This window comes from Euleptes europaea, chromosome 4 (genome assembly GCF_029931775.1).
Source record: "Euleptes europaea isolate rEulEur1 chromosome 4, rEulEur1.hap1, whole genome shotgun sequence".
In the NCBI taxonomy this organism is placed as follows: Eukaryota; Metazoa; Chordata; class Lepidosauria; order Squamata; family Sphaerodactylidae; genus Euleptes; species Euleptes europaea.
Genome location: NC_079315.1, coordinates 14,265,038 through 14,291,447, shown reverse-complemented (window position 1 = coordinate 14,291,447; position 26,410 = coordinate 14,265,038). Strand labels below are relative to the sequence as shown.

General features: G+C 47.3%; 1 protein-coding gene across 1 annotated transcript; it reads right to left on the bottom strand.

The window, feature by feature from the left end:
* Nucleotides 1-5,065: 5,065 nt before the first annotated feature.
* Nucleotides 5,066-24,998, bottom strand: NOA1 (nitric oxide associated 1). Its single transcript, XM_056848924.1, has 7 exons — nucleotides 23,861-24,998; nucleotides 21,186-21,350; nucleotides 16,647-16,849; nucleotides 11,493-11,624; nucleotides 7,306-7,422; nucleotides 6,110-6,227; nucleotides 5,066-5,289 (listed from the first exon to the last, which is right to left on the bottom strand). The coding sequence occupies exons 1-7, from the start codon at nucleotides 24,996-24,998 to the stop codon at nucleotides 5,066-5,068; spliced, it is 2,097 nt and encodes a 698-aa protein (XP_056704902.1).
* Between the last annotated feature and the right edge of the window lie 1,412 nt (nucleotides 24,999-26,410).

The window sequence follows — 26,410 nt, the reverse complement described above, 5'->3', positions numbered from 1 at the left end:
ATGGGTAGCCGTGCTGGTCTATCAATAACAGTAGAAATGAGCAAGAGTCCAGTAGCACCTTAAGGTAAAGGTCCCCTGTGCAAGCACTGGGTCACTCCTGACCCATGGGGTGATGTCGCATCCCGACGTTTACTAGGCAGACTTTGTTTACGGGGTGATTTGCCAGTGCCTTCCCCAGTCATCTTCCCTTTACCCCCGTTTTACTGACCTCGGAAGGATGGAAGGCTGAGTCAACCTTGAGCCGTCTACCTGAAACTGACTTCCGTTGGGATCGAACTCAGGTCGTGAGCAGAGCTTGGACTGTAGTACTGCAGGTTACCACTCTGCGCCACGGGGCTCCAGTAGCACCTTCAAGACTAACAAAATGTCTGGGCGGGTGTGAGCTTTCATGAGCCACAGCTCACTTCTTCAGATACAGCTGGAATTTTCTAGTCAGCAGACCTCTAGAATTTGCTATTGGAGTAATAAGAATGCTATTTTTATGTAAACACACCTTGGGCGTACGGGCTCTAAAACGACTTTCTTTCCCCTGCTTAAATGAACCCAGTTTACAGTCAACAGCAACTCCTCAGATTCTGAGAGTAGTAAGAAAAAGAAAATGAAGGAGGCTATCTGCTGAAGCTGGAGGATGAGAGATTCAAAACAGGTAAAAGGAAGGATTTCTTCACACGACGCATAGTTAAATTGTGGAACTCCCTGCCTCAGGATGTGATGATGGCTGCCAACTTGAAAGGTTTTAAGAGGGGAGAGAACATGCTCATGGAGGATAGGGCTATCAATGGCTATTAGTAAAAATGGATACTAGTCATGATGCATATCTATTCTCTCCAGGATCAGAGGAGCATGCCTGTTATATTAGGTGCATTGGAACACAGGCAGGACAATGCTGCTGCAGTCGTTTGGTTTGTGGGCTTCCTAGAGGCACCTGGTTGGCCACTGTGTGAACAGACTGCTGGACTTGATGGGCCTTGGTCTGATCGAGTAGGGCTTTTCTTGTGCTCTTAAGAGACAGGGTTAACCTCCTGCTGAGGCTTTTCTTCCACTTCGAAGCGGACGGTCCCTGCCCGTTGCAGAATATTTGCACTGAAACAGTTTGATGCCAACAGCCCTTGCACAGAGCAGAGGCTGCTAGCTCACGGGTTTCTTTTAATCACCTGATTCTTCTCTTTGTCACCTGTTTTGAAAGGACCACAACCTACCAATTCCACAGGGCAGCAAATCAAACAGCTGTCACTGCAGGACACAGAAGCAAGCTTTGCCTTTGCCCTATTCAGCAGCAACTTCTTACTGTGAACCTACTTTGAGCAATGGCTGTCCCTAGTTCAGGGCCCCCCCAACGGGGTGGCCGTGGGTGCCATGGTGCCTGCCGACACCTTTTCTGGCACCCAGGTGTATTCAGAAAGTGGGTGGGGACAAGCAGGGCTTTTACCCAGCAATGTTTCTGATTGGCTGTGCAGATGTTCTTAAAATGCTGCTTTGGCAGCCGCTGCCATTTCTCCCAGCGAGAGGTGGGATTTGAACCTGGCTTCCCAGATCACATGAAGCTGCCCTATACTGAAACAGACTTTTTGTTTATCAAAGTCAGTATTGCCTACTCCTATTGGCAGTAGCTCTCCAGGGTCTCAGGCAGAGGTCTTTCACATCACCTACAGCCAAGATCCTTTTAGCGGGAGATACCAGCGATTGAATTTGGGACCTTCTGCATGCAGATGCTCTACCGCTGCGCCATAACCCTTCCTACTTCAACACTAATCCCTATACCTCATTGCTCCTCTTGTAGATGCAGAACTATTGTGGAGTGGTAGGTGGAAAGTCAGATCTCAGAAGCTAAGCAGGGTCAGCCCTGGTTAGTATTTGGATGGGAGACCACCAAGGAATACCAGGGTTGTTGTGCAGAGGAAGGCACTGGCAAACCACCTGTTAGTCTCTTGCCATGAAAACCCCAAAAGGGGTCGCCGTAAGTCGGCTGCAACTTGACGGCACTTTACACACACACACACACACACACACACACACACACACACACAGGTGGAAAGTACTATTTTCAGGAACTTCCCCCACCCCAAAAAAAGACATTTGGGAGAAGCTGCAAATTGGTCTTCAAGCACTCAGAACGAGACTAAAGTCTTTGCCTGCAGACAATCCTAATACAAAAGGAGTCTCTCGCTGACATGTCCAAGCTTTAGGGTCGTGAGCTCCAGAATCCTTGAATGACTCGGGAATTCCCAAGCTAGCCTCTTATGTCAAAAAATATCCAGACAATAAATAGTGCTTCACTGAGTGAAGCACAATTCAGTATGCATAAAGAGCCAGTATGGTATAGTGGTTAAGTGTCAAGAATCTGGGAAACCCAGGTTCAAATCCCCATTCTGCCACAGAAGTTTGCTGGACAGCCTTGGGCCAGTTGCACACTCTCAGCCTAATAATAGTAATTATTAGGTATAATAAATAAATCTACCTCGCAGAGTTGTTGTGAAGATAAAACAGAGATCGGTGTAAGTGCTCTGGGTCAACATTGAGAAAAAAGAGGATATAAACAAAGCACATAGCTTATCACACTCCCAATTTACTGGAGTGGGACAACTATACATTATGGACAGATGCACCCCACTTCTCAACATCAATGGAGCTACATCGCTCCTGTGAAAATTCACGAACAGCTTGCCTCAGGCCTTTCAGAGTGAAATGCTGTACTCTTTTCTCCCAGGTAGCAAGTTCCCAGTGTTTTGAACAACAGATTAAGGACCAAACAGGTATTACCTTTTCCCTGTGAGTAACAGGACCAATGGTAATTCCCTGGGGTGTCAGCAAGAGAGCCAGCGTGGTGTAGTAGTTAAGAGCGGTAGACTCTGATCTGGAGAACCGGGTTTGATTCCCTACTCCTCATGAGCGGCGGAGGCTAATCTGGATTTGTTTCCCCACTCTTCCACATGAAGCCAGCTGGGTGACCTTGGGCTAGTCACAGTTCTATTAAGAACTCTCTCAGCCCCACCTACCTCACAGGGTGTCTGTTGTGGGGAGGGAAAGGGAAGGTGATTGTAAGCCAGTTTGATTCTTTCTTAAGAGGTAGAGAAAGTCCGCATATAAAAACAAACTCTTCTTATATTTAGTATGTTAAATTAGCTTGAGGACTGTGTGCTTCAAATCTTTCTACTAATGAGTGTACATGCGCAAACGCCTTGATGTTTTATTATCAGTTGGCTACCAGTTCACTACAAATGCATGTACCCAGACTTGCACATACAATGCTTTGAAACACTGTCAGTGCATCCTAAAGAGAGTTACTCCAGTCTAAAGGCCCATTCACTTCAATGGGCTTAGACACGAGTAACTCTGCAAAGGATTGCACTATTTCCTATAAGATCTATCTATAGTATCTCCACATCCCCCAAAGTATATTCCAAAACACTTTCTTCTTGAAGTCCATTTTTTATTTGAGGGCGATTGCAATTAAAAAGTAAAATACAGCTTCACAGTGTTTTACCCTCTGACTTGACTTCAACCGGACTGAGGAAGGCGTTGATTTCACTGACCGTACTGAAGGGTTCTCAGACGGCCTGCTCTCCCCACTTTGAAGGTATCGGGCCTGACTAGATGCGGCACCGGCTGAGGCAAACACGTTTTCCTGTGGGACTCAGCGCCTTGTGCGTTGCACGCGCAAAATCCCAGGGAAAGTTGCTTTCGCCTCAGCCAGTATCGTGCTTAATTCAAACCTCGCAGTCTCACAAGGGCCATAACTTCTTGTAATGATCAACGGTTGTGAAATAAGTCCTTTGAGTAGAACTACACTGGATAGTCACTGCTGCACTTTTATTTGGCTTTGAGACCTAACTCATTACACCTTATTCTGTCCTCTTTACAAAGAGCCCAGACTTAAATTCCTCGGAGCGATTCTAAAGGGCTTAAATCTCCAGATTCAGAGAAGCTGCTCTTTCTCCTATCAGACGCCAATCCTGATGTTACCTACAAAGTGTCCCTCTTTGCTTTAGCAGCTAAGAAAATCTGAGCTAAAGCTGTTTCTAATCAGGAAACGTTACATATTTAAAAACGTAAAATATTTAAATCTTGTGGGTCAGACTGTTTTAAAGTTATTTTAATGTTTTGTATGGTGAATTGTGATGGCCTTCAGCCGCAGACAATAAACTTTATCACAATTATTTGGCTTTGCCTCCCATTTCTTAACTTCCAGATACCCCTCAATGCTTCCCGGACACCCGCTTACTCTTCTTCTCAGCCAGGTTCATTCATTTTTTTCTGCAGGCGGCAGCAAGAAATTAGTTCTTAGAAGGCAACGGGACTCCATTTGCAAAGTGCTGCGTGAAACCCAATATTGAAACATACGCGTTTCGCTAGATCTCTTCGTTCCCACGCGACGCCTGATGGGAAAGTGAAAGATACACCCCCGCAAGGCTGTTCGGATGCTGTCTGCCTTCTTGATGCTGCTTCTGCTCATTGCAGGCCAATAAGCACATAGGGCTGGTTTCTCCACGTACATAGCTACCTGCAGTTTGATCCGAGACCTTCCTTCCTGGTCCGGTAACATTTGTCAAGATGAAAGGGATCAAACAGAAAGAACTCCAAGCTGGTCTGCTGAAGCAGCAAGAAAAATGTTAACAGTAACTAAGTAAACTGCTACACAAACAACACAGTATTTCAGGGCTGCAGGGCCATTGCATTTAAGCCACCAAAGTTTTAGAATAGAAAGCGGTCTCATAGAATTGGAAGGGGCCATACAGGCCATCTAGTCCAACCCCCTGCTCAATGCAGGATCAGCCTAGAGCATCCCTGACAAGTGTTTCTCCAGCCTCTGCTTAAAGCCTGCCAGTGAGGGGGAGCTCACCACCTCCCAAGGTAGCTGATCCCATTGTTGAACAACTCTTACTGTAAAAAATTTCCCCAGTATCCAGCCGGTACCTTTCTGCCCACAATTTAAACCCATTATTGCGAGTCCTATCCTCGGCTGCCGACAGGAAAAACTCCCTGCCCTCCTCTAAGTGACAGCCCTTCAAATACTTAAAACACTTTGACTCACAAGAGCTTCTATTATCCACAACTTTTTACCGTTTTAGATGCCATTTTTCCCCTGCTTTTTAACAGTCGCTTTTAAATGCTCCACAAGGGGAGGGGGCCGTTCGACCTTGTAGGCAAGACTTCTTTTCAGCAGCTCCCCTTTGATCCGGACAACGTAGGGCAGCAGAGGAGGTTTCCGCACGGTCAGCACCGTCCCTTCTGGGGTGTAGCATCTGAGATGCATTTTGTTGTTCGAATGAGCTGTAATGGCAACCCAGCCTGCAGAGAGGAAATATTAGTTTCACATAACCTGTCTGAAACCTGATGATGAAGAAGAGTTGGTTTTTATATGCCGACTTTCTCTGCCACTTAAGGGAGACTAAGACCGGCTTACAATCACCTTCCCCTCCCCACAACAGACATCCTATGAGGTAGGTGGGGCTGAGCTCTAACAGTGCTGTGACTTGCTCAAGGTTACCCAGTTGGCTTCATGTGGAGGAGTGGAGAATCGAACCCAGTTCTCCAGATCAGACTCCACTGCTCTTAACCACTACACCATGCTGGCCCTGATCTAGATAGCCTAGGCTAGCTCAGTCTCGTCAGATCTTGGACTAGCCCAAGCTCACTCAGCTAGCTTCACGTGGAGGAGTGGGGAAACAAATCCAGTTCACCAGATTAGCCTCCGCCGCTCTTGTGGAGGAGGGGGGAATCAAACCCGGTTCTCCAGATCACACTCCATTGCTCCAAACCACCGCTCTTAACCACTACACCACGCTGAAAAGGAAACATTGAACCGATCACGGAAAATTCCTTCTGCTTGGTCTGTGCAGGACTGGGCCAAATCAGTTTCTTTTTCCCAAACGCTAAAAACAGGGTCCCTTCAGAAACTGTTCTCTTTGGTGCCAAATAAAAGATTGGCACCCGGGAGTTAATAAGATTTTATTGAGAGCTGGAGAAATCAGGACTTGTGCAAACACTTTACTGCACTACTCTGGATCTTTAGGCAACTATCGATCCACTTTGGGCATTAGACAAGATGAATCCCAGAGAGTACCCAGCCTACGGAAGAGAATGTTTGAGAAAAAAGCAGAGAAGTTACCAGCAGACGAGAGCTTTATGTCCGCCACTGCCTCAGCATCACCAATTCCTTCCAACATCACGTCTTGAGGAATGAGCGAGGGGAAATCTTTCATTCGCTCTTCACCTCCCATAGGGACCTTGCATTACAAGACAGAAATACAGCCTCTAGATCAAACAATAAAAATAATGGACACCTGGAAGAATTGTCTGGCCATGATAATGAGTGAGTTCTAGGCCACAGTTCCATTCTTTTCTTACTATTTATGACCTTGCTCCTGAATCAGTCCCACCAACTGGAACTAGATGTACAATGACCTTCAGAGATTTCTCTTGTTTGTGGTCAAACCCTTGTTTGGATGGTTTCAACATGATATGCACCATAGTCAATCGGTCAGTAGGAGATCATCTGGGATTCTTAAGAACATAAGAAAAGCCCTGCTAGATCAGACCAAGGTCCATCAAGTCCAGCAGTCTGGTCACACAGGGGCCAACCAGGTGCCTCTAGGAAGCCCACAAACAAGACAGCTGCAGCAGCATTGTCCTGCCTGTGCTCCACAGTACCTATTATAGTGGGCATGCTCCTCTGATACTGGAGAGAATAGGTATGCATCATGACTAGTATCCATATTTACTAGTAGCCATGAATACCCCTCTCCTCCATGAACATGTCCACTGCCTTCTTAAAGCCTTCCAAGTTGGCAGTCATCACCACATCCTGAGGCAGGGAGTTCCACAATTTAACTATGCATTGTGTGAAGAAATACTTCCTTTTATCAGTTTTGAATCTCTCACCCTCAAGCTTCAGCAATGACCCCCGCATTCTGGTATTATGAGAGAGGAAGAAAAGCTTCTCTCTGTCCACTCTCTCCATACCACGCATAATTTTACAGACCTCTTATCATATCTCTCCTTAACCTCCTTCTTTCCAAGCTAAACAGCCCTAAGTGTTTTAACCACTCCTCATAGGGCAGTTGCTCTAGCCTCCTGATCATATTTTCTGCTCTTTTCTGCATCTTCTCAAGCTCTGCAATATGCTTTTTCAGGTGTGGTGACCAGAACTTTACACAGTACTCCAAGTATGGTCTCACCATAGATTTGTACAAGGGTAGTATGCCTTGCGCTAAGCCCAAGTAGCACCATAATGAATGGCTGAGAGAGATCACAAGGCATCTGCACTCATGGTCTCAAAAAGGCTACAGGCCAGCGCTGCCTTACCTTCAGTAACTTACTGCCTGCGTGTTTCTCATAGACAGCATCTGCTTTCTCTACCGAAGTGACATGTACAGGCAATAGGTTAGAGGCCACAATGGAAAACCAAGAGGACCGGTCTCCCTGAAGAGGAAAAAAGGTGGATCATTATCTGGAACGCCTGCTTCAAAGACGACCCGGCATTTTTACAAGGAGTGGTTAGAGCAGGGGTGTCGAACTCATTGGTGCCAGCATGGTGTAGTGGTTAAGAGAGGTGGTTTGGAGCGGTGGACTCTGATCTGGAGAACCAGGTTTGATTCCTACTCCTCCCCTTCAGCGGCGGCGGCTGATCTGGTGAGCTGGATTTATTTCCCCACTCCTCCACATGAAGCCAGCTGGGTGATCTTGGGCTAGTCACACTCTCTCAGCACCACCTACCGGTACCTCACGGGGTATCTGTTGTGGGGAGGGGAAGGAGATTGTAAGCCGGTTTGATTCTTCCTTAAGTGGGAGAGAAAGTTGGCATATAAAAACCAACTCTTCTTCTTGTTACGAGGGTCGGATATGACATAAGTGTCACTTGGTCGGGTCGAGCCACGTGTACCATCAAATTTAATGCCAGGTACTAGAGATACAAACTTTAAAGAAGACACAGGCAAAGCCAATTAATGATATTTTTTAAAACTTAAAATACAAACATGCTTGAAACAACACTCTTACAGTGTTTCCTTTTATCAGTCTGTGATAATATTTACTTTTTTAATTATTTAGAATCATAGAATAGAATCATAGAGCTGGAAGGGACCACCAGGGCCATCGAGTCCAACCCCCTGCACAATGCAGGAAATTCACAACTACCTCCCTCCTCCACACCCCTAGTGACCAGAAGATGGCCAAGATGCCCTCCCTCTCATCATCTGCCTAAGGTCACAGAATCAGCATTGCTGACAGATGGCCATCTAACCTCTTCTTAAAAACCTCCAGGGAAGGAGAGCTTACCACCTCCCGAGGAAGCCTGTTCCACTGAGGAACCGCTCTAACTGTTAGAAAATTCTTCCTAATGTCTAGACGGAAACTTTTTTGATTTAATTTCAACCTGTTGGTTCTGGTCCGACCTTCTTGAGCAACAGAAAACAACTCGGCACCCTCCTCTATGTGACAGCCCTTCAAGTACTTGAACATGGTTATCATATCCCCTCTCAGTCTTCTCCTCTTCAGGCTAAACATACACAGCTCCTTCAACCTTTCCTCATAGGACTTGGTCTCCAGACCCCTCACCATCTTTGTTGCCCTCCTCTGGACACATTCCAGCTTGTCTACATCTTTCTTAAATTGTGGTGCCCAAAACTGAACACAGTACTCTAGTTGAGGTCTAACCAGAGCAGAGTAAAGCGATACCATCACTTTGCGTGATCTGGACACTATACTTCTGTTGATGCAGCGTTTGCCTTTTTAGTTACAGCATCACACTGCTGACTCATGTTCAGTGTTTGGTCTACTAAGACCCCAAGATCCTTTTCACACACACTACTGCTCAAACAAGTCTCCCCCATCCCTTAATTATGCATTTGATTTTTCCTACCTAAATGCAGAACTTTACATTTGTCTTTGTTGAAGTGCATTTTATTAGTTCTAGCCCATTTCTCCAGCCTGTCAAGATCATCCTGCATCTTGGCTCTGTCTTCTACCGTATTTGCTACCCCTCCCAATTTAGTATCATCTGCATATTTAATAAGCATCCCCTCTATTCCTTCATCCAAATCATTTATAAAGATGTTGAACAACACAGGGCCCAGCACAGATCCCTGAGGAACTCCACTAGTCACTTCTCTCCAAGTGGACGAGGAACCATTAACTAGCACTCTTTGGGTATGATCTGTCAACCAGTTGCAGACCCATCTAACAATAATAGGATCTAACCCACATTTTCCCAATTTGTCAACTAGAATACTATGTGGAACCTTATCAAAAGCCTTACTGAAATCTAGATAAATTATGTCTACAGCATTCTCCTGATCCAGCAAGGTAGTAACTTTCTCAAAAAAGGAGATAAGATTAGTCTGACATGACTTATTCTTGAGAAACCCATGCTGGCTCTAAGTGATCAGATCCATCCTTTCTAAATGCTCAAGGACGGACTGTTTGATGATTTGTTCGAACACTGTTCCTGGTATAGAAGTCAAGCTGATGGGTCGGTAGTTACCTGGATCCTCCTTTTTCCCCTTCTTGAAGATGGGGACAACATTTGCCCGCCTCCAATCTTCTCCAATTTATTAGTCTTTGAACAATTGACACCTGGGGACTGGGAGAGGTGGCTGGCGAGCCCACAGCAGACACATCATCCCAGATCAGGCGGGGGTGGGTGAGTGGCTGCCTCGGACAGCTTGTGGGCCGGGTAAGAGCCCTCAATGGGCTGGATCCGGCCCCCAGGCCTTATGTCTGACACCCCTGGGTTAGAGCAGTGGTTCTCAACCTTTTTTGCTCCATTCCCCTTTCACCATTGTTCAGAATATGATTCCCCCCTTCCCAAGATATTGAATTTTGCAGATTAAATTAAAAACAAACTACAATTTTACAGATTGTACATAATCTACAGGACATCACACTTTGCTGAATAGTGGTCCCGATTTCCCCCCTGGAAGCCTAAAATCCCACCCCCCGGGGTGGAATTCCCCCCTTGTTGAGAACCCATGGGTTAGAGCGTTTGACCAGGATCTGGCAGGCCGAGGTTGAAATCCCCACTCTGCCGTGGAAGCCTGCTGGGTGACCTCGGGGCGGTCGCACACTCTCCGCCTGAGCTACCGCGCAGGGTTGTCGTGAGGATTAAATGGAGGAGGGGAATAATGTTGTCAGGAGCTTTTGGGGAGGAACATGGTGTTTAAAGGTAGTTAATTAACTTTAAAGCTGGCAAGTGGTTCTCCATTGCCTCCAGGGGGCAGCGGCTTAGCTTCTGAAGGAGGCTATTGCGCTGTAACAGGAGCAAATATCCCATTATTATAGGTATTCCAGGGTGAATTATTACAGAACAAACAATATAGACACTGGACTTTTTTTTTTTAGGTTGAGGGTGTCTTTGATTAGCTATTTTTCCCTCTCCTTTGACTGCAACGTTCACAGGACAGTGGAACGGCCCCTATCCAGTGTCTCTGGTGAGGAGCTCTTATAAAGGTAAAGGTAGTCCCCTGTGCAAGCACCGGGTCATTCCTGACCCATGGGGTGATGTCACATCCTGACGTTTACAAGGCAGACTTTGTTTACGGGGTGGTTTGCCAGTGCCTTCCCCAGTCATCTTCCCTTTACCCCCAGCAAGCTGGCTACTCATTTTACCAACCTCGGAAGGATGGAAGGCTGAGTCAACCTTGAGCCGGCTGCCTGAAACCGACTTCCGTTGGGATCAAACTCAGGTCATGAGCAGAGCTTGGACTTTAGTACTGCAGCTTACCACTCTGCACCACGGGGCTCCTAACCTTTTTACCTATCAGAATATGGTTTCCCTGTAAGGCATAAAATTTAAACTTCTAAGCATTTATATCTAGTATATTAATCTGGACTACAATATGTCTATTCTCCTTAATATGCTGAATTGCTTATCATTATTTAATACCCACAATTGCATTTCCCTTTGAGAACTCTTAAAAGGTAAAGGTCACCTGTGCAAGCACCAGGTCATTCCTGACCCATGGGGTGACGTCGCATCCCGACGTTTACTAGGCAGACTTTGTTTTACGGGGTGGTTTGCCAGTGCCTTCCCCAGTCATCTTCCCTTTACCCCCAGCAAGCTAGGTATTCATTTGACCAACCTTGGAAGGATGGAAGGCTGAGTCAACCTTGAGCCGGCTACCTGAAACCAACTTCTGTCGGGATCGAACTCAGGTCGTGAGCAGAGCTTTTGACTGCAGTACTGCAGCTTAGCACTCTGCGCCACGGGGCTCTGTTGAGAACTCTTACACTTATTTTTTTCTGCCACATATTCATAATACAATTTCCAGTTCTCTTGAAATTCTTCTAGCAGTCTTTTGTTCACAATACATGTTCCTTATATTTTCCTGGGCTTGCGACTGTCCGTGCATTTGTCCCAAGTATACTTTTGTGTGTGTTAAGCAATAAACAACAGCAACGTAAAACCGGACTGAGGAACATTTCTGGATGAACAATTTATCTGAGAGCCTTTTGATGAACTTGATAACCAGCTTCCCGCCCTGTCTACCCCTTACCTGTAAATAGTCGATGCGTCCCAACGCACCCAGGAATAAGGCAAACCCAGGCTTAAGCAGAAAGGTCCTTGGAACAATGGCATAGGTTGGCAAGACAACCTTGACTTCCTTCTCATTTAGGAGGTTTAAAACCTAAGGGCAAAAAAAACAGAGGCAATTTTATAGGCAGTTCGAGGCACACTGACATATTTTCTAGCAAAAAAAGGAAGTTGAGGATCTTGCACCTTGGTACAACCGACACAAAGTATAAAATTATATGAAATGCACTTGAGAGAGAACAGGTGTGTTTAAAATTGACACTTCTCAAGCCACCAATGGCAAGATGGCACTTGCTGCATAAAGTTATTTAGAGGTAAGAATGCCAGGCAGGCGAGCTAAATCAGAATTAATGAGAACAAGGTGTAATGGCTGAAAGCTGAAGGAGTGAAGAACAGGTACGTGAAGGAGTTGCAGCTCTCTCTATAGCAGGGGTGTCAAACATAAGGCCCAGAGGCCAGATCTGGCCCCTTGAGGGCTCTTATCCGGGCCACGAGCCAGCCGAGGAAGCCACCCCCTCCCAGTCCTGAGATGCCAATTATCAAAGACTATAAAATAAAATAAAATACGGTGTTATTGTTTTAAGCATGCTTATATTTTCAGTAAAAAAATAAGTAAAAAATATAATTAATTGGCTTTGCCTGCATTTTTTATAAAGTTTGTATCTCTGGTACCTGGCATTAAAAATTTTGGTACGCATGGCCTGGACCGACCAAGTGACATTTATGTCATATAAATGAACCGGGTTGGTTTCTCCACTCCTACATTTGAAGCCAGCGGGGTGACCTTTGGCTAGTCACAGCTCTCTTAGAGCTCTATTGGCCCCACCCACCTCACAGGGTGTCTGTTGTGGGGTGGGGAAGGGAAGATGATTGTATGCCGGGTTGAGTCTCCCTTAAATGGTAGAGAACGTCGGCATATCAAAATGAGTTGGACACCCCTGCTTACGCCAAAGTGGCAAGTGGGTTTTACCGATATTTGCTTACTGAGAACTGCAGCTCCCCCAGAAATTCAAAGCATCCTTGAGTGTACTGCTTCTTGTACTACAGCATTCCAATACAGAACCGCAAACTGCTTTTGAAAGGGGGAGGAGGGGAGCTTTCAGGTTGTGGTACGGTATGAGCATCGGCTCTTCAAAGAACAACACAAAAAAAATAATCAGTGGTGGAAGTGTAAAAAAGCTCAAAGATATTGGAATCTAATACATAAAGAGACTCAAGCCATGCTCCATACAAATTTTGACTTAGATGCCAAGACCATCCTACTTGGAATGACTCCAGCTCAAATACCAGTACATAAAGAACTTTTCCAACATGCGATGGCTGCGGCAAGAATCTTATTCGCAAAGAATTGGAAAGCCAGGAACACACCAGAAATAACAGAATGGATTACAAAAATGTATGAACTAGCAAACATGGCAAGACTCTCGAGTCTGGTACAAAAAAGGATGATTGAGGTCTATACTATGATAGATACAGGTGATGAAATGTGCAAACTAGATTGAATTAAATAAGGATGATGCTAATTAGAAGTGATGATAAATATAACTTTGGTGCAGTTGTTAACTATAACAGAGTACAATAATACTTAAGAATAAGTTAGCTTTATATATGTTTTTTAGGAATAAGATGTAAATATAAAACAGAGGCAAAGATAACGTAAAAGCCAAAGGAGTAGAAAATGAACATAAGTATCACCAGTGTCTTTTGTTTTATAAAATTTTAAGCATAGCATGGGGGGTAAGAGATGAGATATGAATGATACTGGTCACGGAACATGAGACTGTTCTATTGTTCTATTTTTTTATTATTATTTTTCTATTTCCCTCTTTTTATTCTGTACCCTGGAAAAATTTAATAAAATATTAAAACAAAAAAAACAAAAAACCAGTATTCCCCTAAGCAGGCCCAAATCCTGGAACGTGTTTCGAGGAGCCCCTTCAGTATCAGACTGCGTTTGTGTGCCAAAGTTTCTAAGAGGCGCTCCGAGCTATATTTTAGCCACCCAACCACCTGGAGGTTTGTTAGATGGAGACAGTTACCATCCAAGGCCACTCTGTGAGCTTCCTGGCTGGAAAAAAAAAGGATTCGTTGGGCTGGTTTGGCTCTGAGATGGTAAACACTGGAGAGAGCCCCAGCTGCCTGCCAGGTTCCTGATGCATCTGGACACACATGGCTTATTCGGACTGCAGCCAATATCTGCAAAACGGCAAGGCTAACAGAGTGGCCTTGTGGTCCCACTATACTAGCTGGAGTAGCCCGAGATGCCGCCTCTTAAGAACATAAGAGCAGCCCTGCTGGATCAGACAGGATCAGACAGGAGGTCCTCTCGTCCCGCATCCCGTCTCACGCAGTAGCTAGCCCTTCCTCCCCATGGGGGACCCCCAAAGGCGCTTACATTGTTCTCCTCTCCATTTTATTTCTTATTTTTTAAAAAACACCCTCCTTGGAAAGTCACACATGAGCACACAGGAAGCTGCCTTATACTGAACCAGACCCTCGGTCCATCAATCAGTATTGTCTACTCAGACCGGCAGTGGCTCTCCAGGGAGTCAGGCAGGGGTCTTTCACATCACCTATTTGCCTTTAACTGGAGACGCTGGGGATTGAACCTGGGACCTTCTTCATGCCAAGCAGATGCTCTACCACTGAGCCATACCCCCTCCCCAGCTGGTGTTAAGAGGGATGCTGGCGCCATGCTGGCACAACTTTGCTTACCATGGGGCCCAGTGTCTGCAGAGCAGCAGGGTTAATCTGGCTACGCTCTCGCAGAGCTGTTCAGCCCTCAACACTGGTACGATGTCACACTGGCAAAAGAGGTCATGAAAGTCAAAACACTCCCCGTGAACAAAATTCGCAGGAAATAGGCCCATTAGTGGCTCTTGGGAACAGTTACTAAATAGAACCTCCATACTCTGAGGCAGTTAACTTTCTGAATACCAATGCTAGGAAGGGCAAAAGAGGTGGCGTAGGTCAAAATACTCCCTGTGAACTCAATTCGCAGAGAACAGGCCCATTAGTGGCTCTCAGGCAAGGTTACTAAATAGAACCTCCATACTCTGAGGCAGTTATCTTTCTGAATACCAGTGCTAGGAAGGGCAAAAGAGGTGGCAGAAGTCAAAACACTCCCCGTGAACTCAATTCGCAATGAATAGGCCCATTAGTGGCTCTCAGGCACGGTTACTAAGTGGAAGCTCCGTACTCTGAGGCAGTTATCTTTCTGAATACCAGTGCTAGGAGGGCAAAAGAGGCAGCGTAAGTCAAAACACTCCCCATGAACACAATTCGCAGAGATTAGGCCCATTTGTGGCTCGGGCAGGTTTACTAAATGGAACCTCCACACTCTGAGGCAGTTATCTTTCTGAATACCAGTGCTAGGAGGGCAGGGAAGGAAAACAGCAGGGAAAGCCTTTCGCCTCCATGCTCGGCTTGCGGGTTTCCAGGAGCATCTGGTTGGACAGTGTGTGACGCAGGATGCTGGACTGGAGGGACCACTGGTCTGACCCAACACGGCTGCTCTTATGCTGTCTCCGGCCAGGAAGAGCTCGTTCTGAAAGGGCAAGAATTCTGGAGCGCAAGTGAGCAGGGCATCCTCATCCTGTTCAACATGCTCCCAATGTAATCATAAACAGGCCCAGTTATTGGAAATGACTAAGCCAGCAAGAACGCCGTCCACTCAACTTGCCGCCCCTTTCGGAAGGCTTCGAACAAAGGGACTCCATACAATCAATAGCTACTCCCCGCAAAGCAGTTCAAAGCCCAGCGATTCGTTTCACAAGGCGCCTTAAGCGACAATCGCTTAGTCATTATTAGACCCACAGGAGAGCTGTGGGAATCTTCTGCTAAGTTCTATGGGAAATTTAAAAGATGCCCTGCTTTGAACGACTAAGCAGATGTGCTTTGTGCTAACAAGCTGTTCATTAACTTAATTAAAAAAATTCACTCGGTCACTTCAGACTTCCCCCCAACTTTTCTGTGATCTTTCGGTTGCCAGAGTGACCTGGCTTTTCTCAGCATTTTAAGGCTGCTGCGTTCACTCCCATAGAAAACATACTCCCAATTGTCAAGAAAGTGTTTACTGTCCAGGGCTGCTTCTATTCTCTTCTCGCTCTGGATCTCCTCCATCTAATGGGGTTGGACAGCTGGTTATGTTCAGGGACACTATTCATTTTACCAGATTACAAAATATTTTGGCTACATAATTTCTAACCTACCCTACCCTCAAAGACTCTCGTAAGAAGCTAAAAAACAACAACAAACAAAATTTGAAACTGAAAGAAGAGTTTGTTTTCATATGCCGACTTTCTCTACCACTTAAGGAAGAATCAAACTGGTTTACAATCACCTTCCCTTCCACTCCCAACAGACATCCTGTGAGGTAGGTGGGACGGAGAGAGCTCAAAGAGAGCTGTGACTAGCCCAAGGTCACCCAGCTGGCCTGATGTGTAGGAGTGGGGAAACCAATCCAGTTCACCAGATTAGAGTCCGCAGCTTGTGTGGAGGAGTGGGGAACCAAACCCGGTTCTCCAGATCAGAGTCCACCGCTCCAAACCACCGCTCTTAACCACTACACCACGCTGCCTCTCAAAGAGCTCTGTTTCTCTCTAGCAGGTTAGGACCTGCTGCATATGGACATAATAGAGATGAATAAAATCACACACAGGACCAGTTTCCAAAGGACCTCCAAAAAATTCATCCTTGCTATTTTAGATTCTGGTGCACGTTAAGATTTTCTAATCGTATGGAAACAGACTGATGAGCTCGAAGAGATCCATGTGCGGACTGACTTGCTAGAGGACTGTAAGTCCCCATAACAGCAGAGAACAATTTTTTCTGCACATCACTATACAAACCTGGGACAAAGTATAATTGAGGGAGCATTTTCACCAATTTTGGAGGTGTTGTGGGACATGGGAAGAGGGAAGAGCGCAGCCTCTTCTTTGAACTGGGCCTGAACTGCTTAAACCATGTGCCACATTCATGCACAGATGGCGCATTCTATGAAAATAATGTTTGGAACAAAGGAGGCCTTATCCTTCGTTCCTAGACTGGGAATCAAGTACTGCCCTGCTGCCGTTCCCCACATACGGAACTCCTTAAAAACAGAAGAGGTCCTTACGCAGCCATCTCTTATAATTCCCGGAGTGTCGTAAAACCAGCGGGCGTCTTTCACTTCATTGTATGAAAGTTCAGCTTTCTTGGTGGTGGTTTTGGACAGAAGAGGTTCTTCCTCTTCACCGAAGGATAACGCTTCGGCATCAAAATCGATCTCACGGTTTCTGTTCAACTTCTGTGGGAGCAGAAATGTCCTTCCAACTCTTCCTACATCAAGAGGGAAAACAAACACCCTTCATTACTCATATTTTCTTCAATTGGCTGTCCCCCCCAATAGACACCTATGGCATTCTGGTGGTGGCAGCTTTACAACTAAGATCTGGATTTAGTTTTCAGAACAAGTTCTTCCTTCTCTGTCTGTATTATGTACGGCTAGCCTTTTACTGCTGCCTCCCACTTAAAATAGCACTTAGTATTTATATTGCTGTTTCAAATGTTCAAAGCGCGTCTGTCATGATCAGGTTGCGCATGGAGAGCGAAGCGATACAGTTCCAAAAAACCCCATCCTGCTAGGCTGCCAAAAAAAATAGGGGGCATGCATGCATGTGCAAAGCCTGTGCTTCCACAGCAATGCTCCGCCCTCTTTTCACACCTCACTCACACCCCCACCCCCAGCCTAGTTTACCAGTGTATGCTTGGGCTCCGCCCTCAGGGGTCTTACCTGTCGCCTCCCTCCTGGCTTCTCCCCCAGATTTAGGTCAGCCTCAGAATGGGCAGTGACGCTTGGAGAGCACTCCTGGCATCCCCGTTCTGCCCTCAGACTTCCACCTACCACTCTCTCTGGGCTCCAGGCCGTAGTCCACCCTCCTCCTTGGCTGATCTTCCTGTCCCTTTTACCCCGGTTCCCATTCCGTTCCCTTGGCTCTTTCCCTGCCCCATCCCATCACCCAATCATCTCGGGAACGGCACCTGGCTCTTCCCTCTATCGGGGAAGTACTCGTGAGCCCCGTGCCAGGGTTCCTCCTCCCTCCCTTGTCACCTGGTGCCTTACCTCCCAGGGGGAGGTTTTCTGCTGGTGCCCTTCCTGGTTTGGCTGCCTGTGTGCTTGTTGGGCTGCTGGCTGTGAGGAAGTGGGGCCAGTGATCGCCCCGGACATCGGGGCAAGGAGTGGAGGGGACGAGGCTGTTGGCGGAGGACTTCGACCCAGGGCCTCTATCAGGCAGGCCCCTTTGCTTCGCCCCACGTCGGTCCTTTGTCCGCCCCCTCCCTTAGGGTGTGAGCTTGTGGGGAGATGGCCTCAGAGGCCATGTTCTGGTCCTTGCGCCCTGCCTCCCTAATGGGGGTTGTGCCCCACCTGCCAATCAGCTGGTCGGCGGGCCGAAAGCCTGCTGCAGCAGGGCTGTCTGGCAGTCTCCACTCTGTTGCCCTGGGTCCCCACTGTCTCTCCCGCTGGGGCTAGAGCCTGCTCCTGGGCTGCTCTCGCTCTAGCCACCGGGAGGTGCATTGGGCGGCCGACGTTTATCCCAACCCCCTTGGCTTTGAGGTCCGGGTCCGCGCTGGGCGCGGCGCCGGAAAGGGGATTCTATTGCTCCTGGACCCGGACAACCAGCTGTGAATTCACCCAGGGATTCAAAGCGGAATGGAGGGGGGAGTTATTTAGACAACGAGAGACTGCAAATGGGATTTTAGAGAATCCAAGTGTCATCAAAAGGCAGGAGGGGGAGAGAAAGAGTGCATGCAAACAGAAGTTTACAATGTTTCCAAAATACAGAAATCCTGACGCAATCCTAATTGTACTTTTTCCTAGCCTAGATTTGCAGTACTCCAAGTCCTGGAAAGTCCGTTTGAGCAGAACTATGACCCTCATTCTGCGTGGACACCCCCTTTTAAAGCTTCACGGGAAACGTGCAAGGGATTTCCTCACCAGTGGGCTTTAAAAAAGGCTGGTGACCATATCACCTTGCCCATGGAGATGAGACGGCTGCATCGAAGGGCAGTCTGATTTCCTGATTCTGGAGAGAACAGCCAACAGTAAAGAATCGGGGTGGAGGAAGAAGCCAAGACTGAGGTTTCACATCTGGCACACACACACACACACACACACACACACACACACACACAAAAACCCCTCAAGAAGTATTAGCTAAAAGCATGGCCTTGAGAGGAAGGATGCAGAAAAATAAACCAAGCCTCTCTGGAGAGCTTGCCTTTGAATCATATTGACAGGGGAAATAGGCAAACAATAGGAAAATTGACCGGGAATATGATGGAGCGATCACAACAACTTTACTGGGGGGGGGCGTTGTTTCTTTGTGTTTTGCCATCAGGTTGCAGCCAACTTACGGTGACCTCATAGGGTTTTCAAAGCAAGAAACATTCAGATGTGGTTTGCCGCCGCCTGCCTCCATGTTGCAATCTTGGTATTCCAGGGTGGTCTCCCATCCAAATACTAACCAGGGCCGACACTGCTTAGCTTCCAAGATCTGACGAAATTAGGCTAGCCTGGGCTATCTAGGTCAGGGCCAGCGTGGTGCAGTGGTTAAGAGTGGTGGTTTGGAGCAATGGAGTCTGATCTGGAGACCGGGTTCAATTCCCCACTCCTCCACATGAGCGGTGGACGCTAATCTGGTGAACTGGATTTGTTTTCCCACTCCTACACACGAAGCCAGCTGGGTGACCTTGGGAAAGTCACTCTCTCTCAGACCCAACTACCTCACAGGGTGTCTGTTGTGAGGAGGGGAAGGGAAGGTAATTGTAAGCCGGTTTGAGTCTCCCTTAAGTGGTAGAGAAAGTCGACATATAAAAACCAACTCTTCTACTTTTTTGAAACACAACAGTCCTGCAAAACTGGTTAGTATCTGTGGGATAAACAGAAATAGAAATAAACACATTACCCTCCCGGTCTCCTAATCCAGTCCCGGTCTGTCTGCAATACAGGGACTTTACTGCGAACAGGAACAGAGCAGGAGATTGGGAGGATAATGTGTTTATTCCTATCTCTAAATCCCATGCAAATAATCTGGCATGTTACTAATGTGTTACCATTACAGCTGTCTTCACAAACAGTTCACATGGGGCATTCTGGACAACTAAAACAGATCAAACTCACTTTGGGATAAAAGTACAGTGTAGTGAGTGACCTGAACAAAGGATTGGTGCTCAAACCTTCCAGGAAGGTTAAAGTGGTAATTCACAAACAGTGCCACAGATATCAATGTTTGCATAGGTCTGGACTGTAATTAAGGGATTTCTACAAACCTCAACAGGAGCCCCGTGGCACAGAGTGGTAAGCTGCAGTACTGCAGTCAAAATCTCTGCTCACGACCTGAGTTTGATCTCGACGGAAGTCGGTTTCAGGTAGCCGGCTCAAGGTTGACTCAGCCTTCCATCCTTCCGAGGTCAGTAAAATGAGTACCCAGCTTGCTGGGGGTAAAGGGAAGATGACTGGGGAAGGCACTGGCAAACCACCCCATAAACAAAGTCTGCCTAGTAAACTTCGGGATGCGACATCGCCCCATGGGTCAGGAATGACCCGGTGCTTGCACAGGGAACCTTTACAAACCTCAACAGATCAATAGGATACACCAGGTGCTGTATGTAGTTTTGATACTAATTTCGAGTAACTGCAGTAGACCACAGTAACTACAAAAAGCAATATGCTCACAGGATCTGCCCCCTACTCTTGATCTCAGGCCGCAGTCAGACATTACATGGAACTGTGGTTAAGGAGAAGTAGAAGGAAAAAGAGGGGAATAGAACCCAACCTAGAAAACAGACGTTGGGTACCCAAGGTTGGGTGGGATAAAAAAAATATAAATAATGAAAATATATAATTTATTAGAAGCACTATATCAAGATTAAAATTATTTAAAATCCGTTAAAATAGCACAATACCAACAAGAAGTGTGCATGAATACCAATTTATTGTCGGGCTGGCCTGCTTCAGCCCTCCCCCAACATTCTTCTGCTGAGAAACACAACTAAACTAGGTAACCGGAGTTTCTCTCATACCTCTATCCCCAACTAACCAGGATTCAAAACCTGGACTGAACCTTGGTGTAGGATCCCGGGCGGGAGAGATCTAACTTCGATTAATGGCACATCTGCATTCGTATGTCACAATGTGACTGCTGGTGTGAGAAGGGAGGAGCAAGATACACATACACACAGGCCTGACATCAAGTCAGGTTTGTGCAGATTTTTCCTTAAACCTGTGGCTACATGTGATATCCAAGCGCAACTTTAGAAGGTAATGCGCAAAAACATTTTGGACAGACACGGGTGCTGTCCAGTTAAGAAGATTGTGTTTTTCATACTAGAAATTACTTATTGACTTATTGCTTTTCTCCCCAGCAGGGTCCCAAACTAGCTCTCATTATTTTCCTCTCCTCTATTTTATCCTCACAGCTCCCATGAGGAAGGCTAGGCTGTGAGTGTGTGACTCACCCAAGGACACCCAGCAAGCTTACATGGCAGAGTAGGGATTCGAGCCTGGGTCTCCCAGACCCTAGTCCAACACTCTAATCACTGCAACTCACTGACAACTATAAAATATTTAAATTTGAATGGGAGAGCACCTCCGTCATTCCCAGACAATACGCACCTATCAAGTAGCTTTGCTTTTTGAGGGTTTTCAGATGTTTCTGCTCATCTTTACTGAGATCCTCTTCAGTTTTTGCTGCATCCGCCGCTAGTCTTTCTTCCCTTCTGAATATTCTGTAAGGCGTAGGATTTATAATAGGGAATTTCAGAAGGTTTAAAGTTGTTCCTGGGAAAATGAACAAAAAATTACAAATACATGAAATTACAAGAGTATTAAGATTCTAAAATAGGTATGATTCTAAAGGGTATATGAGAAATACCCTTTATTTAATTTTTATCCCACCCGTATTCAAAGAAGCTCATGGTGTCACAGATTCCCCCCATGCATAATGTGTAATTATCACCAACATCTTCAAGATACATTACAAAGGGCACATTCAATACCCAGTTTATACACGTATAATTGGTGTAAATCTCCCAATATGCACCATCAGGAGCACTGGGTTGTTCAAATGCTATTATTAACACGGCTAGCCAGAACTGTTCCGTTCCTCTGTAGGCTTCAGTCTGCTTTAAATGTGTCTCATCAGAGTGGGAACATCATGGGTTTCTATGTACATAGTTGCATTATCCACAATTAAGCTTCCATTTACAAACAGGATGGGGCACATCAACCACTAGGCTAATCAAGTATCAAAAACAGCAACAGACCAGCACTGCAAATCTAGGAAGCAAATGTCAGTAGTCAAACTGCTGTCATCATAATTCACGGATACCTGGTCTTTGTCCAGCTCATCATTCTGTAAAAGGTAAAGGTCCCCTGTGCAAGCACTGGGTCGTTCCTGACCCATGGGGTGATGTCACATCCTGACATTTATTAGGCAGACTTTGTTCACGGGGTGGTTTGCCAGTGCCTTCCCCAGTCATCTTCTCTTTACCCCCAGCAAACTGGGTGCTCATTTTACCAACGTCGGAAGGATGGAAGGCTGAGTCAACCTTGAGCCGGCTGCCTGAAACCGACTTCCGTTGGGATCGAATTCAGGTCATGAGCAGAGCTTGGACTGCAGTACTGCAGCTTACCACTCTGCGCCACGGGGCTCTGAGATGCTACAAATTCTCCTCTAATGTTCTTATGTCGCTCTGGTCATAATCTGAGCTGGTATACATCCTTTCCTGAAATCGGAGACCATAAAGCAGCAGCTCTATAGTGCTGAGAACACTAGGACAAGTGTGTAGGTCAGGCGCTCTAGTAGTAGCATCCTGGAGTTCCTAATGACAGGGATATCTTAACTTCAGCATCGAAGACATCAGGGAAAGACACAGGGACTGGCAGCCACACCAGGTAGAAAGGAGCAGACTAGGATACCAGAACTTGGAGAATCAGGGATAGAAGAGGAGGCATGTGAATCCTTCTACATACCCAATTATACTGGGAATGTGACAAGGTATTAATCCTGAAAACGGGCTAGGGGAAATTTGAAAAATGACTCCTTTGCTGAGCCCATTCCAAGGTGAGATAGCCCATCACCAGCAATATGAACATGGGATCTTCCTCCTTTAAGCAGGCACTGCACAGGCATAAGGGACACTTGGAGAAGGTTTGCAAACAAGTCCTCAAGAGCTGCCACCCTGCAGCAATGTTTGTTAGTCATTTATACCATAATGAGAACGTAAAACAAGAATGTGCTGTCTTCCAGCTTATAGAACCCTCCCCTGTCTGGGTGCAAATGGAAGCCACTTGTATATTTACAACTCTTTTAACACACTTTCTGCAAAAAATAAGTCAAGGCAGATTCTTGTTCACTAGCAAGAATAAGGGTGGGGGCAAACTTTCACCATGCTTGCACAACATTTATTTGAGAGCTGAGGTTGTCATCAACAGTCCAAGATCGTCATCAGTCTTCTCCTGTCAGACCTTTGCCACAAGCTCTCCAAGTGATCTTAGGCGGCCATTAGAATCATAGAGTTGGAAGGGACCACCAGGGTCATCTAGTCCAACCCCACACACACATACACCCCAGTGACCCCTACTCCATGCCCAGAAGATGGCCAAGATGCCCTCCCTCTCATGAACTGCCTAAGGTCATAGAATCACCATTGCTGACAGATAGCCATCTAGCCTCTGCTTAAAAACCATTCTGAGCCGCAGATCTAGAACACCGGAAGAATAATACTGAAGTAACTTACAGGGTATTTTTTTTGGTAAGGACTACAAGAGAACGTATCTGAAAGACTTTCTGTGGCCTAAAATACTTCAGAAATGCCAAGTAGCATTCACTTCTCTCACATGGCACCTAAGAGCTTTACAGTCTACCTATTCCAGGAATTCAGCCTCTATACTGTTCTCCTCTCCAAACATACAGCTGTTAGAGACTATATAACCAGCTCAAGAAGAGCAACTGTGTTTGCTGTAAAACAGAGTTTTTGCTTGCAAATAATCACTCCATCGGAATAACTAATATACCAAAGTTGCCACCCTGAACGCATGGCTTTTTTAGGTGCCAAGAGAACTCTGCGACCAGTGAGACCACACCATCTGCACAATCAGCTCCCACTGGTACACAGATGACTAAAGAGCCCCTAGGGAAAAGCATCTGCCTTTCCCAGGCTGCTTCTGGCACTGCATCACAGCACAAGATCTAACACAGAAACTTCCGGCAGCTTCTATCCTGCCTTCCCTTTATTGGCCTTAAAAAATAAACACGTAGTGAGTGAAATTCCTCAATTCCCTCTGACCTGGCCAAGGCGAGATGGTTGCCCTGTTGATAGCATCTGAGGCTCTGGACTTGCAGTAGTCCGACTGGAGCAGTGTATTGAAGAGGGTTGACTTTCCAGTGTTGGTAGACCCCACGAGGTAAACATCCCCATTGAACTTCCAAGAGCGCTGCATCGTGGAGATCAGCTCTTCCACCCCATAGCCCGTCTTGGCGCTGAGAAGGTGCACGCCAACCACTCGCTGGTTGGGGCCCCCCTTGCACTGGCTCAGGCCGACACGGGCGCAAGCTTCCAGCAGGCGGTCCCGGATGCGCTTCAAGTACCCAGGCGAGTCGCCAGGCAGCAAGTCCACTTTGTTGCCCAAAACCAGGACGTTGGCTTGGCTGCCCACCAGCTCAGGGAGGTCGGGCGGGAGGCAGTCGGGCAGGTCCAGCACGTCCGCCATGCAGAGCACCAGGGGCGGGCGGCCGTGGCGGAGAGAGCCGCGCAGGGCGCTGCTGACCACGTTGCGGTACTCCTCGCGGGTCACCTGCACCCGCAAGGCCTGCTGGTGGTGCTTCAGGAGCCAACAGCGCTGGCAGACGGCGTCCTCCAGGGCCTTCTCGGGGCGTCCACCGTCCTGAGGCTCTCCTGGCCCTCTGTCTTGGGGCGGCGCCTCTCCGGGCCTCCCCACCATGCTCAGGTACTTGGCGCTGGGCAGGTACCCGGGCAAGGCGGGGTCCTGGCAGTGCAGCTCCGCCCCGCAGCCCGAGCAGCCCACCCCGCTCGACGGCACCGAGGGGTCCGGAGCCCCCGAAGCCTTGTGGGGCTTCTTCCGGGGCTGCTTGGGGCGGGGGTCGTGGGGGGCCTGCGGGACCTCCTCCTCCTCCTCCTGGATGGTTCTCCTCAGTAGGGACTCGACGTCCTTCTCCTCCTCCTCCGGGAGGTACTCGGGGAACACAAACGCCTCTTCTTCCTCCTCCTCCTCCTCCTCCTCACGCGGGTCTTTCGCCGCCGCCGCCCCCCGGCGCCTCAGCGGCCGCTCCGCGCTCAGGGAAGTCGAGAAGCCGCCGGGGGTCGCTCGCCGAGGGGCGGCCCCAGCTCCTCCGACAGGCCTCGGGGGCCACCGCCGCCACACGGCCGGCAGGCCCAAGCCCAACGCTCGCCTCAGGCCGTTCATCGCAACCGCCGCGCGGACGGGAAGCCGAGGACGCCGGAGAGAACCGCCCGGCGCGAGCTTCCGGCGGCAAGCGGAAGGAAGGCAGGCGCGCGCCTCCCCAGGAGGTGCCGCTCTAGGGTTCGGCAGCTCGGCGGCCGGGGCTTTGTGGAGGGCCTCGGGACGGAAAAAAAAAAGGCCGAGACCGGAAGTGGTGATAGAGAGGGCGAGGACGGGACTTCCCCTGCTCAGCTCGCCATCCGCCCCTTTCGGGAGAAGTGCGCCACGGCGGGGTGCAGCTGGGGGCGAAAACGCAGGGGAGGTTTTGGCTTTTTTGTTCGGTGCAGGGACCCCAAGGTTCAAAATAAAAATTCTGAGAATTTGAAAATAAACTTTAATCATAACTGTTAGTTAAACATTAAACTTAGAATAATATTTGAATATATATTTTTATAATCGAGAACTTTTAATTGAAAATATTAATTTATTATGGGTTGATAACTTTGTTTCGCGGACCTTAATTTAGTTCTCACGGACCCCTGGGGGTCCACGGACCCCTGGTTGGGAACCAGTGCTCTAGATGCACATTTCCCCCATCTGAATTCTCAAAACTCAAAAATAAGCCCCTCCATGCAGAGTTATGAGAATTCCGATGGGGAAAATGTGCATCTAGAGAGCGGCAAATCTAAGGCAAAACCTCCCATACACCATTGATGCATGGGAGGTTTTGGCTTGGATTTGCTGCTCTATAGATGCACATTTTCCCCATCCAAATTCTCATAACTCAACAATAAGCCCCTCCATGCAGAGTTTTGAGCATTCCGATGGGGAAAATGTGCTTCTAGAGAGCGGACAATCTGTGGCAAAACCTCCCATACACCATTTATGCATGGGAGGTTTTGGCTTGGATTTGCTGCTCTCTAGATGCACATTTTCCCCATCCACATTCTCATCTCAACAATAAGCCCCTCCATGCAGAGTTTTGAGCATTCCGATGGGGAAAATGTGCTTCTAGAGAGCGGCAAATCTAAGGCAAAACCTCCCATACACCATTTATGCATGGGAGGTTTTGGCTTGGATTGGCCACTCTCTAGATGGACATTTTCCCCATCTGAATTCTCAGAACTCTGCATGGAGGGGCTTATTTTTGAGTTTTGAGAATTTCGATGGGGGGAGATATATATTTAGAAAGCGGCCAATCCAAGGCGTTTGCGCTGGTTTGCGTACACTTTGAAGCGGGATATATTTATTTATTTCCATTCTTACACGCTGCTCTCCCTGGGCTCAGAGCGGCTTACCCCCCAAAAAACCTGCAACAAATTAGATTCCACAAATACATTAAAGCCATTTGTGTAAAATAAACTGATATTCATAGGGTCGGCATGAGTCACAAGCCATTATGAGAAGACAAGAGTCACTGGAAAAGGCAGTCATGC

Bases quoted from the DNA above. Each gene is read 5' to 3' on its own strand.
- NOA1 (XM_056848924.1), bottom strand. From the start codon at position 24,998: ATGAACGGCCTGAGGCGAGCGTTGGGCTTGGGCCTGCCGGCCGTGTGG. The intron at 21,351-23,860 runs GTCAGAGGGAAT...TCATTTTCCCAG, and splicing joins AACCATCTCGCCTTGGCCAG to GAACAACTTTAAACCTTCTG. The intron at 5,290-6,109 runs GTAACTTCTCTG...TCCTCTCTGCAG, and splicing joins CATAAAGCTCTCGTCTGCTG to GCTGGGTTGCCATTACAGCT.